This window comes from Juglans regia, chromosome 1 (genome assembly GCF_001411555.2).
Source record: "Juglans regia cultivar Chandler chromosome 1, Walnut 2.0, whole genome shotgun sequence".
NCBI classification, from domain to species: Eukaryota; Viridiplantae; Streptophyta; class Magnoliopsida; order Fagales; family Juglandaceae; genus Juglans; species Juglans regia.
This window is the reverse complement of record NC_049901.1, coordinates 8,907,851-8,925,855: the sequence shown is the minus strand read 5'-3', so window position 1 is coordinate 8,925,855 and position 18,005 is coordinate 8,907,851. Positions and strand designations below refer to the sequence as shown.

The 18,005-nt window shown below is 35.9% G+C and overlaps 2 protein-coding genes across 2 annotated transcripts; both read left to right on the top strand.

Moving 5' to 3' along the window:
- Nucleotides 1–2,854: 2,854 nt before the first annotated feature.
- Nucleotides 2,855–6,242, top strand: LOC108998512 (protein HOTHEAD-like). Its single transcript, XM_018975073.2, has 5 exons — nt 2,855–3,200; nt 3,683–4,330; nt 4,543–4,940; nt 5,306–5,862; nt 5,988–6,242. The coding sequence occupies exons 1-5, from the start codon at nt 3,122–3,124 to the stop codon at nt 6,034–6,036; spliced, it is 1,731 nt and encodes a 576-aa protein (XP_018830618.1). The 5' UTR covers nt 2,855–3,121; the 3' UTR covers nt 6,037–6,242.
- A 9,195-nt stretch (nt 6,243–15,437) lies between these two features.
- On the top strand, nt 15,438–17,770 carry LOC108998656 (molybdenum cofactor sulfurase). The gene is made up of 2 exons (XM_035683604.1): nt 15,438–15,452; nt 15,537–17,770. Exon 2 carries the CDS (start codon nt 15,658–15,660, stop codon nt 17,578–17,580), a length of 1,923 nt encoding a protein of 640 aa, XP_035539497.1. The 5' UTR covers nt 15,438–15,452; nt 15,537–15,657; the 3' UTR covers nt 17,581–17,770.
- Nucleotides 17,771–18,005: the final 235 nt, after the last annotated feature.

Here is an 18,005-nt window from a genome sequence, read left to right as displayed (position 1 = left end):
AGGCCGGCGTTTTCAGCAAGTTCATCCATGGGCTATTACATTCGTGATTAATTAATCTTGCTTATAAAGAAGGAGTACTTGTTCCGCACAGGCTTATATATAATATCATTCAAAGAATTAAACAACTGCTTAATTTGCCTCAGGCTTTGTTCGTAATGATAGTGGCCGATCCTAATAAAAAAAGCAGCTTGCATGTAAGGAGACCATGGCAAATTTAAAGGAAACTCGTTTTATATGCAGTGGATTTTCTTGACTCGTGGATTGGTTAAAGAAAAAGACAACTGACAGAGAACCCTTAAAAGATGTTGTTCGTCTATTTGAGAGAGAGAGAGAGAGAGAGATGGGAAAAGAAAGGCTAAACCGATAGAGATTCGATATCTTATGCGAAATTGATAAAGTTGCAACTTTTAGATAACTTTGACACAATTATGATTAAGAATTTATTTTTTATGATTCTGAGATGAATATATCAGTTACCATCATCACTACTACAACAAGAATTTATTTTTTTATGATTGTATGTGAGCAGTAATTCTACCCTAAAAAATGATAAATATACATTACTTTTATACTATTTTACACAATAATATTATAAAAGGAAGAATACTTTTATAAATTACCTTATAAAAATAACATGATCATTTTATAAAAATACTTTTATTTTATAACATGTAAACACTAATTTATAAGATGTGCTCGATCTACACACTGACTCGTGATTATAATTTTTTTTTCTGTAAAATATTTTATTGATTAGAAAAAAAAACCATAAAATTAAGGTTGCCATGCAGATTTCACTACTATCATGCATTTCCTTTTGAAAAATGATAAAACTTCACAACGCTACTTTACACAAAAAATATAATATCATTACTACTCACACTCAAATACTACCTTAAGTACGTACGCATTAAATATTCTACTTTATCTCAGAAAATCAAAAATAGATAAATGCCTATATTCCACTAGGGCTGCAGCCTTAATGGAATAATTCTCGAGATTTGTGACTACTTCCCCAATCGGAGATAATACATACAGGAAATGCAATTAGTTATATATTTGGATTCGAAAATTTTAATTATAAACGAATTTGTGTATTAATATGCCTATTTATTTAATATAATTAATTAAAAAATAAATTTTATTAAAAATAATATTAATTTAAATTTAGAATATAAAAACAATAATATTAATATATAAATTAATATACAAACTTAATTATATATAACAAAACTCATTTGAATATTATAAAATCTCAAGCACGTACGGCTGCCTTTTTTCGGCCGTCTGAACATGCCCGGTTAATTTGAGAATAGAAAATAGTAGGGTTACTATCCTCTTACTACTTATTTATTATTTTTTTTATATTTAATTTTTTTTATAATTTTTTATTTTACTTAATAGTTAAGGAAGTGATAATTAGTAAATTTATATATTTTTTTAATTTTCTTTTAATGATTAAGGATGTTAAAAAAATACTTAAAATAAAATGATAAAAAAATAAAAACACTACAAGTAATAGATGAGTAGTAGATAGGTAGTAAGCCTATCACTACCCATATTATATAGTTCATCTTCATTCAATTAAATGAATGGAGAGGATCCATAAATTCTTTGAAGAAGAAAAAAAAAGAATTCAATAATTTCGGCCGCAATAATACTAGTACGTATACTCACATGAATATATATATAGAAAAACCAAACAACTTCACACCTAACTACTCGATTTATAAGTAGCTAGTGGTCCATTTTTTCTCAAAAGTGGACAAATTATTCCCTAATCTACTAATTTAATGCATTTACTCTTTGTAGAGCAAAAATACGTGACAACGAAATTAGGGCAATATTGAGACTTTAAGAGATCAGTATTTGGGATCATCTTTCTTACGTTCATGTCTAGCTAGCCTAATCTAAGCGCCAGTTCAAATGGAGCTAGCTAGGAGTGGGTGCATTAATTAAATTAATTTCAAACGTATCGAAATTCAAAACTACTCCAAATCTTACTCGATCGGTAAAAGCATATTTAACAATTGCGTGAAGTGTAGAGCTTCGACTTTTACTGTTTACAATTTGAATTAATCATGCTGACAAGATGCAGGACTAAACTGACGTGCCCAATATTAACTCTATTACTACCCATGCACAAAAATGGTCATTATATATATATATACACACACGTGTGTGTGAATAATGCTAGTAATATGTCCTCTCATTTTTACTGTTCATGTATTTAATTTTATTAATTTTATTTTTGTTTACTGATTAAGAAAATAATTATTAGTGTATTAATGTTATTTTAAAAAAAAAATGTTTAAACATGTTTGAAATAAAAAGAAAAGAAAAGTACTGCAATTTGCACTAAGAGCACACCAAGTGGACAAATTGAGGGGAATAGTAAGTAGTATTACCCTTATATATCCCAAATGTGTCCTGTACATTCCAAGTTGTTTTTAACTTGAAATAGTAGTATTGTAGTTAATTCTTTGGATCATGAATATCAACTGATCATCAAAAAACCATTTCAGATGGTTTGGATATCAAGGTAGAAACGGATCACAGTGGATGCAGCTACAACTGTCCACCCTCTAATTAATAAGACTCTAATTAATAAGAAATGAATTGTAGCCAAAAAATACCACATGCAAGAGTGATATCACGTACATATATAGTGCTTTTACTATCTTTACTTGAAAGAGATAATGATTCTTCCATTGCTCTAAGAACTAAATGAAGTCATGCCTATCAACTATATATTTACTATATCAAGTAGCAGTTCTGCTTTACAGATCGTGGATGATCAAGTACTTTTCTTCTAATTAAACTGGAGATATTATATATGAGACCTGAAGAACAGGCTGGTTTCACATCATGTCATCATGCATGTGATCTACTAGGATTGAGGACATGCATTGAGTCTTTATGAAGTGGTTAAAATTGATGTTGTGGCCTAGAAGTACTATGAGTCTCGAAAAAATGAAAGGCGGGCCTGGATTGTTGTGCTGAGAGTTCGTACGTATATTATTCTTCTTCCCACGAGAATAGATCGGTTTTTGAGTTCTGTAAAGAGGATTTCAGAAATTACTTTAATGTTACTGGGAATTAAGTGCATTCTGGTTCAGTAATGGATTTGCAATGTACGCTTATTGGGGCTATTCTTCCTTGGATTCTTTTGTTTCATGGCTTTGTTCACTCAGAAAAAGGTATAACATAAAGGGTTGATCATCTAGAATTTCTGATTTTGATCACCTCTCGCTGATCTCATTCTCTCTCTGTCTCTCTATCGGACGCGTGGTCCCTGAACATACACAGTACTGTTATTTTGTTCAACTAGCTAGGTTGCTCAAAAAGTTAAAATGTCTAGCTGATCCTTTAGTTTGAGCATGGAATTTTGAATAGAAAACATGTAAGTCTCAGTCTAGCTGAAATACTTGCATGTGTTTCATAAAAAACAAGCAAACTAGATCCGGGTATACTTGATCTTGTTCGACTTTTTAGATTGATCTATTTTCTATGACATTGAAAGAAGAGAAGAGAACGAAACAAAGAATGAAAATGTGACAGACGTTCCTTTCAATATCACTAGTGCTCTGCTGTTGTACGTTCTTCTTTCATGTTGAACCACTTTCAATTCATTGCTCTCTGATAAGTGATATCTCTCCCTTAATTTCTCTCTGAACTGCAGCTCCCTACAACACATTCGTCAAAGAAGCGACTTCAGCTCCAGCAGTCTTATATTACGACTACATTACAATTGGCGGAGGGACCTGTGGCTGTCCACTCGCAGCAAGCCTCTCCCAGGGTGCAAGGGTACTAGTCCTCGAAAGAGGAGGCTCCCCCTACGACAACCCCAACATTTCCGACATAGCCAACTTCGCCAGCACTCTTTCGGACACCTCTCCCACTTCCCCTGCCCAACAATTCATCTCCGAAGATGGAGTTTTCAACACCCGAGCACGCGTCTTGGGAGGTGGATCTGCCTTGAACGCCGGGTTCTACACCCGTGCTAGCACTGCCTACGTAAAGAAAGCTGGTTGGAACGAGACATTGGTTAAGCAATCTTATGAATGGGTAGAGAAATTGGTAGCGTTTAAGCCGCCGTTGTTGGGGTGGCAATCGGCTGTGAGAAATGGGTTGCTGGAGGTCGGGGTGTTGCCCAATAATGGATTTACATATGATCATGTGGATGGGACCAAAGTTGGAGGCACTATTTTTGATGGAGAGGGTCACAGACACACCGCGGCGGATTTGCTCCAGTATGCGAATCCAACAAGGATTACTGTTTATTTGCATGCAACTGTGCACAAGATCTTGTTTACTTTTAATAGCAATGGTAAGCATTTGTAACATGAACTTGCCAAAAAATGAAGAAGCATGAACCTAGAAAGCTAAGCTACAAAGATTAATTAACCATGGCCATGGCATCGTACTATATGAAAGGTTTTGTTTGTCATATATAACCCAATCTTGCTTGTAACCTAGATGAAAAGTACTTCTATTTTTTGGGCTCGCGTCTTGATTATTCTTATCACTCTGTTGACACAGGAACAGGAAGAGCACGAGCAAACTGTGTGATTTTCAAAGATGCAATGGGAGTGGAGCACAGAGCATACCTAACAAAGAACTCCAAGAATGAGATAATAGTATCAGCTGGTGCAATTGGAAGCCCACAGCTGTTGATGTTGAGCGGTATTGGGCCTGCTGAACAGCTAAAGGCCCATGGAATCAAGATGGTGCTGGACCAGCCCATAGTAGGCCTAGGGATGGCTGACAACCCAATGAATGCACTCTTCGTTCCCTCTCCAAGTCCAGTAGAGATGTCCCTCATTCAAGTTGTGGGCATCACCAAGTTTGGCAGCTACGTCGAAGCTGCCAGTGGACTTGACTTCGCTTATTTCTTGGGTCAAATGCTTTCAAGAGATACTGGCCTGTTAGTAAATCAGGTCCTAACTTCCTACTTCTGATTCTGAACTTTTACACAGCGCACACACACACCATAGATGTATAAAAATGTCAAAGCAAAAGGAACAGAGACTGATCAAATCACGTTGATCTTGATCAATGCGTTTTACTAAAAAAAATAGAAGATGTATAAGATCGCTCGAGTGTTAAAAAAGTGTCCATTTTTTTATCTTATAAGCATTAGCATACCAAAAGCTGTAGTTTATAACTTTCATGGGGAAATTATTTAGTATGAACACATGCATGGTCGACCTGCGTATATATGCACCTTATGCATGTACTGGACAAGGTTGTCCTCCTCGATGAATGCGAGGAAATTAAGACTCGACTTTGCTCAAACTTGCAGAGTGACCAACACTACTTCACAGTACTGCCCGTGGAAGCAACTAACGAAGCTGCTCAAGCCATAGATTCTGTTGCCGACATAATTCTAAGAGGCGGAGTTATACTTGAAAAGGTCACGGGACCTCTCTCTACAGGCCATCTCGAGCTTCGGAGCACGGATCCAAATGACAATCCAGCAGTTACCTTCAACTACTTCAATGAACCAGAGGATCTAAACAAGTGTGTTCAAGGCATGAACACCATTATTGACGTTATAAATTCCGAGGGGTTTTCGGAGTTTCGTTATCGCAGCGTGCCTGTGCAAGCACTGATAAACTGGATGCTAAATTTACCCCTGAACTCGAGGAGGAGACATGCAAGCGCTGCAATTTCCTTGGAACAATTTTGCATAGACACTGTGATGACTATTTGGCATTATCATGGAGGGTGCCAAGTTGGTACTGTTGTGGATCGTGATTATAAGGTTCTTGGTGTGGATGCGCTAAGGGTAATTGATGGCTCCACATTTTTAGGCTCACCTGGGACTAATCCTCAAGCTACTGTTATGATGCTGGGAAGGTACACGTAGATTAATAATTAACGACCTGTAGTATAAATTTTCATTTGTGTACTGATTGATCTCATTGTCAGTGTCGTATAACGTAGGATCAACAAATTTAATATTGTTCTTTAATTTGATGCAGGTATATGGGACAGAAGATTATGCATGAAAGGTATTCCCACGGAAGCTAGCTAGGTCGAAATAGAAAGATGATCAATATCGATCGGGTCCTTTGCATATTTTAAACTCGGAATATTGTCAGCTGTTATATGTTATATTTATGCATCTCAATTAGACCTTATAGTGTGTATTTATATAAGGCGCCGATTGAGTTAAATTACACTGCATGGATCGATCAATTTCGACATAGCAAAAAACTACTTTGCATATGGGGTTCAGAAACGCTAACTAGTCTACCATTGAATCAAACCTGGTTTCGAGACGGGGTGATCGACCGGGCCACCCCTTGGAGGCTAAACCAGGCGGCCATGTGGTTCGACGGCCATGGGTTGACTGATTAATAGGGCCACCATAGGGTGACCGGATTCGGCCACCCGTGGGGCCGGCTGGCGGGGGATCAGGTATTAATTGCCTCCTCCTTCATGGCGCTTTTTTTTTTTTAATTATTATTTTTTTATTATAGATATTTTTAAATTTTATAAAATTACTAAAACTTTCAACGCATGATAGCCAATTACAACATGACATTTATCTTTTGTTAACTAGGGTGGATCATTAATTCAAAACTCATCACAAATCTTAAGATCAGACCTAAAATTAATATACCGATCAAAGCCTTGGATAATCCGTTACGTACAAGCCCTATTAAAGTACGTACAAGGAAAATTATGATACTATGACTTTTAAATATATTCATTAAATATATTTTTTTATATTTTTTTATTTTTTGTAATAGTTAAGAAAATGACTATGAATGAATTTATATGTATATTTTTATTTTTTTAATGGTTTAATATGTTTAAAAAATGCTTAAAGAAAAAGAAAATAAAAAAAAATCTCATTTGCACTAGTGTACATATTTAGGTGCAACCTAGCATTGTCCTAGCTATATAACATTATAAATTGAAAACTGCTTATTTTCGACTAATTATTTATAATAAAATGATTATTTATAATAAAAATAAATTTATTTTTATTACGAATAATACTTTTCAGACAAAAAAGTATCAAAGATATTCGTTTTTCTTGTAGCTAGCACAGCCTAAAGTATAAACTCAGGACACTATCGAAGAGATATTGGGCATGCTTTGTAATTAGCTGAGAGTCGTAGTAATTTGCAAACTACGTACTCATCGTGACTTAATTCAAGAGACATGAATATTTTTACCAAAGACTAGTAGTCGTAGGCTTACGACCTATAATATATAAACAATTTTAAATATAATAATATTTTTTACCAAAATGTAAGTACAATATTTCCGAATAAAAATAATTAGTCAGCTCGCTGCCGGAGAAATTAAATTATAAAAGTTTTTCTTGCGTTTACTCTTCTTTACATATATATATATATATACCATTCATGAATAGGATCAATTTAACTCATGATCAGGTGTTCTCCAAAAAATTGAAGGTAGATCGATCCTAACACTATGATCAATGATCATATAACACCCAGAGTCTTGGATAAGAGCGTTGATGGATGCATGTATATATAGGGGCCGGCCTTTTTTTTTTTACTGCGCGCAATTAACGCTGCCTGCAGTCGGCCCTTTGATTGATCAATATCTATGTAATTCGTTAAATTATACGATGCTTATAATTTACGAAATATACAAGCCATGCACGGTGGATACAATCTTGGGGATCGGAGTCCAATAATAGAGAGAGAAAATTTAGGAGGTCAAAATGGTATAAAGGCTTGTTAGCCGTAGAGATCGATACCAATTAAGAGGCTGACATGATTTATGAAAAGCAGAAGAAAAGTAAAAGAACTACACGAAAGGATATGCCAATATTAATGCTGCTATAATGCCCTTATTACTCATAGCCGTACGCATTCTAACATGGTGGAGCATCTCCTTTCGACTGCTTTTTTCCTCTTCTCATGATCTTACAATTATCACGGATAATGAGAGGGAAAGAATTTCGTGTCTTGACCCCATAGCTTTTTCAGGACTTGGATGGGAGAATATAAAGATAGCCATTAGCCATGCTGCATGCAGGATCTCCTAAAGGCCCCTGGCCGGAAACCAACACTTGACATTGAATCGAGGATATTCCCAGCATAAACCCATTATTATATAAGCATATGCCTTTGCTTGTTCATTTATTCCTTTCTCAAGATCAGCCTGAATTGAAGGCTTCTAAACTCATGCCATGCATGCAGTATCCAAAGCTTGAACAGATATCTAACACTGAATTTCAGGTATCGATTCTGCGTACGAGGCCAATGCAAGTACTTAATGTTCATTAATATTATAAGCAAACCAGTCATAGGGCATCTCTTTCTTGCATGGCAGGAGATGATGAATAGTGCAATTGTGGGATTACCATGATCTGCATTCTGTTTCATCGTCTTGCCAAAGGAGAGTTTCCCCGTACTGACTACTTTAGCTTAACATTATCAGCTTATAGCCTAGCGCAAACTAGTCCTGCATATGTACTGGTAAGGTAGCAAACCAAAGTTTTTCATTTTTTCTGAGGTGTACATATATAGCCGTTATTATTGTTAAAGGATATATTTATACATACACACACACATTTGGACATATTTCTCAAGCAAAAAATATTATGCAAGATATATAATTGATCATGGTATAATTATATAAGTTGATCTCCGGTCCTTTTACTTCAATCAATGGCATAAAACCTTTAATATTTTGTCCGATCGAGGATGCTCGTGGTAATTAACTTTTTTCCATTTTCACTTTATGAGCTTTAATTTCCTATAAATACATATAATAATATTTACCCTGGCAAATCAATAAATATATATATATCGTTTTTGTTGGGAACATTTTGAAATTAATTAATTAAACAAGAAAGGAATTACAGATCAGAGTTTGCAGGAACTTTAACGCTGAATAAATTAGAAGGATTGCTCCTTCGTGAGACGTGAGAATGCATCATATTTAACTCAAAACTGTTGGAAGCCGCGGCCTGCCCATACATCGAACTATAATTCGTACGCCCAGATATTGTTAGCTCTACGAGATATCTTTGCAGCCTTTCATTCTAGAATATTTATCACCTTCTGGTGGCCGATATCTTCAATAATGGTAGCTATATATATATAAATATATATATATATATATATATATGCGCCAGTAATAGTACTGCTGCTCCTGCATGATCTGATTTTGCTTCGTTTAATTGGCTCATGTGTGCAATATTAATTAATGTCCTAATTTCTTGGTACATGCTAGCTCTTACTGTTGCTTTCGCTGCATTTCTGCATATGGCTGGACAAAATATATAGCTCTAATTACTCTTCTTGATCTTCTTTTTTAACATTGGCAGACAATGTTTGGTCATGTTTTGAAGCTAGCTACAGCCTATATACATTATTCATGTTCACGACTTTTCCTTTCACATCCAAGGGTTCTCTGAGGAGAATATTGTGTCTTTTTCGTTAATTTGTTGTTAGTGGATGATTTATTGTAATTACGAATCGCTTTCGATCCGTTTTTCTTTTACATGGACCCATGCACTGAAATCATGATAGATGTATGTCGTCTCTTGATCATGATCAGACATTTGTCTCAGCTTGTATCCTGTTATAAGACACACGTAGTACTCCTGCGTCCATTCATCCAATGGGACGTCGTTCGGTCTATTTCAAACCGAAACTGAATCTATATATCAATTGTGCACTCATCTTAATTACACTAGATCTGCTATATATATAGCTAGGACTACATTAATGTCTTTTGTGGGTTTTCCCCACAAGTCATGCTATTAATTAGACCTTGTCATGTTTGCTTGATTATTATTGGCTAGCTTAATTATGTTAATTGAAAAAGAAAACCTTATGATCATGATCGGTAGTACTATATATATGACTAAATTTGTTTCATCAACTTATTCGATATCGAAGCAACTAATGAAGGATGTCCTATGTTGTAATGATTCGATTGTATGGCTAATCCAAGATAATGAAGGCTGAAAAAGAAACTGAGTGTAGCCATGATCCTTATTAATCTTAGGCGAAAAAATTTCAATAATTATGTATATAGACACATAGATATTGACACACATCTATATTGTTGGGACCTTATATCTATGTATATAGACACACAGATATTAATGTTGCAACATATGATCTATGTGTATAGACACACATAGATGTTAATGTTGCGACATATCTATATATATGTGTGTCTATATACATTTGTATGTATATATATATGTATGTATGTATGTATGTATGTATATCCTTAATTTTCTCGACACGGTGCAATTGTAATGGCCTTTGGTTGTTTTAAGGTTAATTTATCACGAAAGGCAAAAATACAGATCATAACAAAGAAATTTCTAAACTTACAAAGAAGGAAAGGCTAGCGAACTTATAAACTATATCGCAAGAAGGGATCTAGCTGAAAAAAAAAACATATATATATGCACGAGAATGTACATACCCACATTCTTTCATCAATGATTATAAGGTTGATCTCTCTAATTAATTAGCTTCATATAATCAAAACCGAGAGCATCACCCGATTCTCTTTGTAAGGGAATTTTTTCCACTTCACAAGCCAACTAGGCCTCGACCCAATACCCGGCCCCAAGGGTCAACTATCACCCATGAAGCAAGACGTCTACAAGGAAAAGTAATCAAGTGTGTGGCTGACGGGATAGACCTGCCTGACATCGCTCAATCACACCTTAGTCATGGAAACTTGTACAGGGCATAGTGGGAAATACAGAAAACCCTTGATCTCCTGACATGGAAACATCGACGAATCACCAAAGATAAAGCAATGCCAAGGAACTACACCGAATTAATAGCACTACTATTCGAGCTAGACGCCACATTAATGACATCGTCGCAGAGCCACACCGCATTAAAGGACTCTAACAAAAAGAACAGTATAAAGAACAAGAACTCCATGGAAGCAGACACGATCTGTCCCCAAAACTCATGGTATAAATAGCAAGTCTCAGGTACGAGAAACGCTCTATGATCCCTAGACTATCTCACTTATTTACAAACTCCTAAGAGAATTTATTAATTTTGGCATCGGAAATTCCCCGGCCCCAAGGCCGCCCACTCCCAGTTACATTCTTCTCTATTTTCATAGGCTCAAGCCCTAAATTCCTGAATTGCTGGAATCCATGCCCTAAAGGCGTGCGAAACACGACGTTAACACTCTTCTCGACGGCTTTAATTTTTCGTGCAATAAGGAATCTTATCATCTTGGAATTAAAGAGATTTTTCTAGACTTGGTCGATCGTGGAAGATGAAGAAGATCATAAAGAGGTCTGGCGTGAAATGAAAACCTCCCCACTGCAAAAGAAAAGTGGATTCGAATTAAGGATATCCATAGCATATGCCATTTCTTGATAGCTATTCTTTCGTTGGAGCACGAACTGGAGTGCATATAAAGCTTGGAAATGGTGTAACTTCGAAAACCCAGAAGCATGCAGTCCGAGGCAGGACGCATAAACGGGCCGGGATCGATCAATTGGTTCGATATATACATATAAGCAAACCAGTTGTAGGGCGTCTCTTCCTTTGCAAGTGGGGACTGATTGAGCTATATATAAATATATATATATATATCATGTATATATATATATATATATATATTATATATAGCTCTCATTACATCATGACTTGCCAAGGGAGAGTTGCCCTGTGACTGCTTTAGCTTAACAGATTCACATAGCTAGCTAGCCTCCATGCATGCATATATGCACAATCCATGGAAGATCTAAGGTACGTACGTAATTAACTAATTTAACTGAGGTTAAAGGAGATATTTATACTTTTTCTGATCATACTTCCCCTACAAAGCTCAAGCCATGCACTGTGTTTGGATAATAATTAGCATTTATCAAATATATTTATCATTTTTCCATTAACTTTGATTTCTGAAATATAAGTTATATATGTTGGCGTTGAAGAATTGAAGTAGCCTATAGTACTAGAGCATCCGCATCCGATTGAGCATACCATCTCATTCCCTAAATTTTAGTAAAATTGTTTAATTTTCTGACAAAAATTCCTCTCCATCCGGCTGACTATTTTAGAGAAATTTTTTGAGATTTAAACAGTGATTTTCTAAATATATGGAGTTATCGACTCTAATGATCATCTCTAAATCATTTTTTATAAATATTTTATTCTAACCAATAAAAAATGTCACTAATATTGAGATGATCCAATAAAATTGACCATTTGTGAAAATATGATTTTTTTTTTAAATATTATTATTATCAAAGCACTAATTTTAAAAATATTATCGTTTAGAGAGAAAATTATTTTAAAAAAAATTGTTACAGATGAAAAATAAAAAACATAGGCACAACAAATAATTAAAAAATGTGAAAAAAAAAGTAAGTTAAAAATTTTTCTTTGGTTCTATCCCTGAAAGACAAAAGAAAAAAAAAAGTAGTTAAAGATGTAAAAAGAAATGAAAAAAATAATAATAATAAAATATTATTTTAATAAAATAAAGAAAGTATAAAGATGAAATATAAGAGATTGTAAAAAGATGGTCAATAAAAATTTTAAAAAAAAAATTATGAAAAAATTATGAATTAAAATTTAGAGAAAGATTTGCTCATCCGGATGTGAATGATGTTAGCTCCTACTCGCTCTTCCAGAAGTATTAATGTCTAGCTTGTACGTGCAAGCAGCTAGCTAGCCCTAGCCATGCTCCTTGAAATTATAAATACCCAAAATCAAAATCGGCCATTAATATCTCATTCAGAGATACAATAAATGATCATATACATACTTCCCACGATCTTAACAAAGTTTAGACGCGATCATGACGTCGATCTCATAATTGATATCAATTATCAGGTCAATGCAGGCTTTAATTTGTATACATTAGGGTTGTTATCAAATATCTTTCAATGCCAACTGGTAATATTTGATGATCAGTATTAATCATGTGTATATTGTTAGGATGATGCAATTTTATTATTTTTTCTTTTCTTTTTCCCTTTTTTTACGAATTAAATTGTTAGTGATCAAGACAACAACTACTTGGCAACCATCGGCATATTGCAGTACTTATCCTAATTTCGAGTTAATTAAGACATGAGATCATCAAATTAAATAATGTATTAGTGTTTCAACAGTAGACTACATATGGTTGTAAGTTCACCTGCTCAGATTTTGGTTTTTGGGTGATCGAGACAATATATATTACCACCAAATTAATTTTGAGAAGTTGGGCATGCATTAAGAGAACTGTTATATATAAAAAAAAATTATATAAAAATAATCTTATAAATTGATGTAATTTTATCTGATTCGTTAGATCTAATTTATAATAAAAATAATTTTATAATATAATAAATTACATCAAATTATTTCAATTTATTAAATTGTTTTTGTATAATTGTTTTTGTAATTAAGATATTTTCAATGTAGAAATTGGTGCATGTCATCATGCTAGCTAGCAGCCACTTGCTGAGCTTTATATATATATATATTATTATCTTGTGGCCCAAATGCCAACTAACTTTTGAGCGATCCACATCTTCTCACGTACAGACGACACTGCTGCTGAGTGCTGAGGGACGCCATCGAAATAAAACTATTTTCACCCCCACAGTTTTGAGAATGTAGAGAAATTAAACAATAAATAGAAGCGGAATTACGACAATATGGTGACACTCTCGTGAAGGTATTTGTCTCATAAGTTGGTGATGAATAAAGGGAATTGAGTGCATTTGTTTGTGCACCAATGACCCCTATTTATAGGCCATCATGCACCGGTTGGTAAAGGGCACATCCATTGGTTAACCAATAGTAGCCCAAAGGTCACAACCTTAAGAAGTGACACAACTTTTTGACTAAATCAAAAGGTTGTGTCTCTTGACACTTCCTTTAACATCACCCCTCATGGGAACCATCACCATGTTAGAGAATATTATTTCAAGGGGTACACCGTTTGGTGATCACACCCCTTAGAATAACAGAAAATGCCCTAATGCATGCGCACGGACCTTGAACTTGTGATCAAGTACCGCATGAAACTAGCTTCTACGTACATTTAAGCGACACTTGTAGCCCAACAATATTGGGAGAGCGACGACAATGCTCTTCCATTGAAATTGTCAACGGCCAAGGCTTAAAGTAGTGATAAATCCAAGTTTCAAACTTTGTAAGTACTTGAACTAATTCCCACAGCCTAATTAACAATATATATGATGATCTGTGTATGAAATCATCTCGATCCTTCAGCACGCTTGGTGCTTTTCTCATTAAAATAAAGCTTACATGAAAGCGAATTACAACAACGGACTAGTCAAGATTATACATATATAAGAAGAGAAATGATACTTGCAGTCGTGAGCGTGCAGTCGCCGTGCAATCGCTTTGAAAAAAGTGAATAAATAAGGGACCCACCTGAAAAGAAATTAATTTTTTAATAATAGACTCTACTCTTTTTCAAAACGACTGCACGGCGTTTGCGCATTCCACAACTGTATGTAGCATTACTCGTATAAGAATCATTCTCTTCCCACTTTCTTTGCTTTTGCAAAGGCAAAGAAAAGAGAGTTTCTCCGTACCTTCGTCCTGAACTTGCTGGCGCGTAACTTGGGGGTTTTTCTCCATCTTTGCCGCACACTGACAGTCAAATGTGAAAATTTGGCTTCTGTCAGACCCCATTAGCTAGAGACGATAAAAGCTTTCCCTCAAATGCTTTGCCCACTCGCTGAACTCATTGCTAAATGTCACATATTATTATTTTGTTGCAGCAATAACGTACATGATCTACGCGATTCATACAAAATCGTGTGTGATTCATACATCTATCACAATTTCTAGTCTTATAATCTAACTCTGTGTTATGGGGTTTTTTAGGTGGATGTTATTTTATTTTTTGTAAGAAAAAGAAGTTGAGACTATTATATTCTAAGTTGAACCATAATCCCACTTCGACTCTGTCTTAGAACCGAACTGATGCAAGTTTTGGCACAGACAACAAGCGCAAGACAAATGGATGTGTCTTCCACGCATATTGCTAAGGAGTGGGGGCATGCTTGTGCATATAATTCTGAAACTTAAGCCATAAGCAACTTGGAAGCAGTCTAAAGGAGACGTCTTTGGTCACCATCAATAGTGCTGGCCGATATAAAGGCCTTTTTGTCGTCCACTTCCGCTTATTGCCTTCTATCCCCCACCTGTTGCCTCACGAAAAGAGTAAAATAAACTAAAATACCATCGCAGGCTCTTTGGCACCATTTCTACATAAACTTTTGGATCTAGATAATCTAGAATTTAGGGCTTAAATTGGGAAAAAAAAATTTGATACATAAAATAAACTTTACCTTATTTATTAAATATTTAATATTAATTAAAAAAATCACATAAATATTATAAAATTCACTATATATTTATATTTCTTTCCCCTCTAAGCGTTGGGCATAAATTGAGGGATCCAAATCCGAGGCTTTTTCCCAGGTAGATGACTACCACAGCGCATGCTTCGCTCATAATGATATTCTTCAACTAATCACCTTCTATGTTATGTTTTTTAATAAACAGAAATTCCTCCTTATAAACAACGGATAGCCGGCTGAAGACAGGAACATGGTAAGGTAACTAATTGGGGGAGGATACCAAAGTGAGGGATAACCAAGAATTATTGAGAGGAGAGAGAGCAAAAATGCCGCCGTCTTGCCTGAATGAGGTCTCACAGGTATGCCTTCATGGCTGCTGCCCAAACCCTCTCCTCAACCTGCCAACACAGGAGAAAACTATCTCTAAGCCCAGAAGCTCTTCTTCAGCTTGTCGCCGTGACTTTGCAACAAAAACTACATCCTCCATCTTTCCAAACACCAAGTTTACCAACCATGAATCTCTCCCATCTTTGCAAGAATCATTCCTTGAATTCGTCAAAGCTTACCCCCAATACTCTGCTACTGATCAAATTGACCAAATCCGAGCCCAGGAATACTACCATCTCTCTCTCTCCGACCATACCTGCCTTGATTATATTGGTATCGGCCTCTTCTCCTATTCTCAGCTGCAAAACCAGGACTCCTCAAGAGACCAAGTTGCATCTTCTTCTTATCCTCCACTACCCCCATCACCTCCTTTAAAATCAGATTTTCCCTTCTTTAGTATATCCTTAAAGACGGGGAATCTAAAGATGCAGCTACTTCATGGTGGCCGAGAATCAGAATTCGAATCTGCAATGAAGAAAAGGATAATGGGTTTTCTTAATATTTCTGAAAACGATTACTGCATGGTTTTCACTGCAAACAGAACGTCAGCTTTTAAACTTTTAGCAGAAGCTTACCCATTTCAATCTAATCAGAAGCTTCTGACAGTTTATGATTATCAGAGTGAGGCAGTGGAAGCAATGACAAATTGCTCTGAAAAAAAAGGAGCCCGAATTATGTCAGCAGAGTTTTCATGGCCGAGACTGAGGATTCAGTCGGCGAAGTTAAGGAAGATGGTTGAGAGTAAGAAGAAGAAAAAGAAAAGGGGACTCTTTGTCTTCCCCCTTCATTCTCGAATAACAGGAGCCAGATACCCGTATCTCTGGATGAGCATAGCACAGGAGAATGGGTGGCATATCCTGATTGATGCTTGCGCATTGGGACCGAAGGACATGGACAGCTTCGGCCTCTCTCTCTTTCGTCCGGACTTCCTCATCTGTTCCTTCTACAAGGTTTTTGGGGAAAACCCATCTGGGTTTGGGTGCCTCTTTGTAAAGAAGTCTACTATTCCAATTCTAGAAGCTACTACGAGTGCCGGTATTGTTAATATTGTACCGGCAAAGAAGCTGTTTCAGTTAGGGGATGAGTCTTCTGGTACCGACACAGAACTTGAACAGGCATCTAAAGCTGGACTACGAGGAGACGATTTAGCATCGTCGAGCTCTTTCTCCGGTCATTTACAAATACGATTGGAACATGAGTTGTCAGGGGAACTGAAAGGATTAGAAGATTCCGAGATTCGGGAATCAGAAAAACCTGCTGATTTAATTAAACTTGGAAATGCTGAAAGCAGCAGAAATGGGAGGCAAGAATTTGAGTGCAGGTGCTTGGATCAGGTGGACTCCTCGGGACTAATACTGATTAGTAACAGAGCAAGGTACCTGATCAATTGGCTGGTGAGCTCTTTGATGAAGCTTGAGCATCCTAACACAGAGGGAATTCCCTTGGTGAGAATATATGGACCAAAAATCAAATTTGAAAGAGGACCTGCATTGGCATTCAACATATTTGATTGGAAAGGGGAGAAGGTTGAGCCTGTTCTTGTACAGAAACTTGCTGATAGAAGCAACATTTCTCTGAGCTATGGATTCTTACATAATATCTGGTTCGCAGATAAGTACGCAGAAGAGAAGGAGAGAATACTAGAGGTAAGAGGAAATGGATCGACGAAAATAGTGAAAAACAAGAGTAAAGACAAAGCTGATCAAGGAATAACTGTAGTTACAGCTGCACTTGGGTTCCTGGCCAATTTTCGAGACACCTACAAGCTTTGGGCTTTTGTTGCTCAGTTCCTGGATGCCGACTTTGTGGAGAAGGAGCGATGGAGATATACTGCTCTTAATCAGAAAACAGTTGAAGTTTAATAAGGAACTCACTCGATTATTCTTCAGGATGCTGGAGTTCAGAAAGTACTGAAGCCTCAAGATTTCCAAACATATGGAAAGTAAATTGTCATAGTAGAGGTAATACCATTTATTGTTTCATATAAAGACTTTCAGAATCTTTCGGACAGTCCATTGTCTTGAATATACTGGCTCTCTAGATTTTTCTTTGCACATGTATTTCATCAGAACAAATCTGCAACCGATACCAACAGGGTAGGGTGTAGCAAACTTTTTTGTTTTTCTTCCCCAAAATTATCGAACATTCTGCCTACCACAAGCTACTGTTTGCTCTATATTTCTCTGTCATTCTAATTCTACTCAAGGACTAGCACAAACTGATGACATATGTGCTTCTATTTCTAGTTTTAAATTTAAATGACCAGAAAACTTGTCCTTGCTCACAA

What these genes read in the sequence shown, in the direction of transcription:
- LOC108998512 (XM_018975073.2), top strand. Translation starts at nt 3,122, where the DNA reads ATGGATTTGCAATGTACGCTTATTGGGGCTATTCTTCCTTGGATTCTT. An exon ending in CTTTGTTCACTCAGAAAAAG is followed by an intron (nt 3,201 to 3,682) that starts GTATAACATAAA and finishes TCTGAACTGCAG; the next exon opens with CTCCCTACAACACATTCGTC. An exon ending in GTTTACTTTTAATAGCAATG is followed by an intron (nt 4,331 to 4,542) that starts GTAAGCATTTGT and finishes CTGTTGACACAG; the next exon opens with GAACAGGAAGAGCACGAGCA.
- LOC108998656 (XM_035683604.1), top strand. Translation starts at nt 15,658, where the DNA reads ATGCCGCCGTCTTGCCTGAATGAGGTCTCACAGGTATGCCTTCATGGC.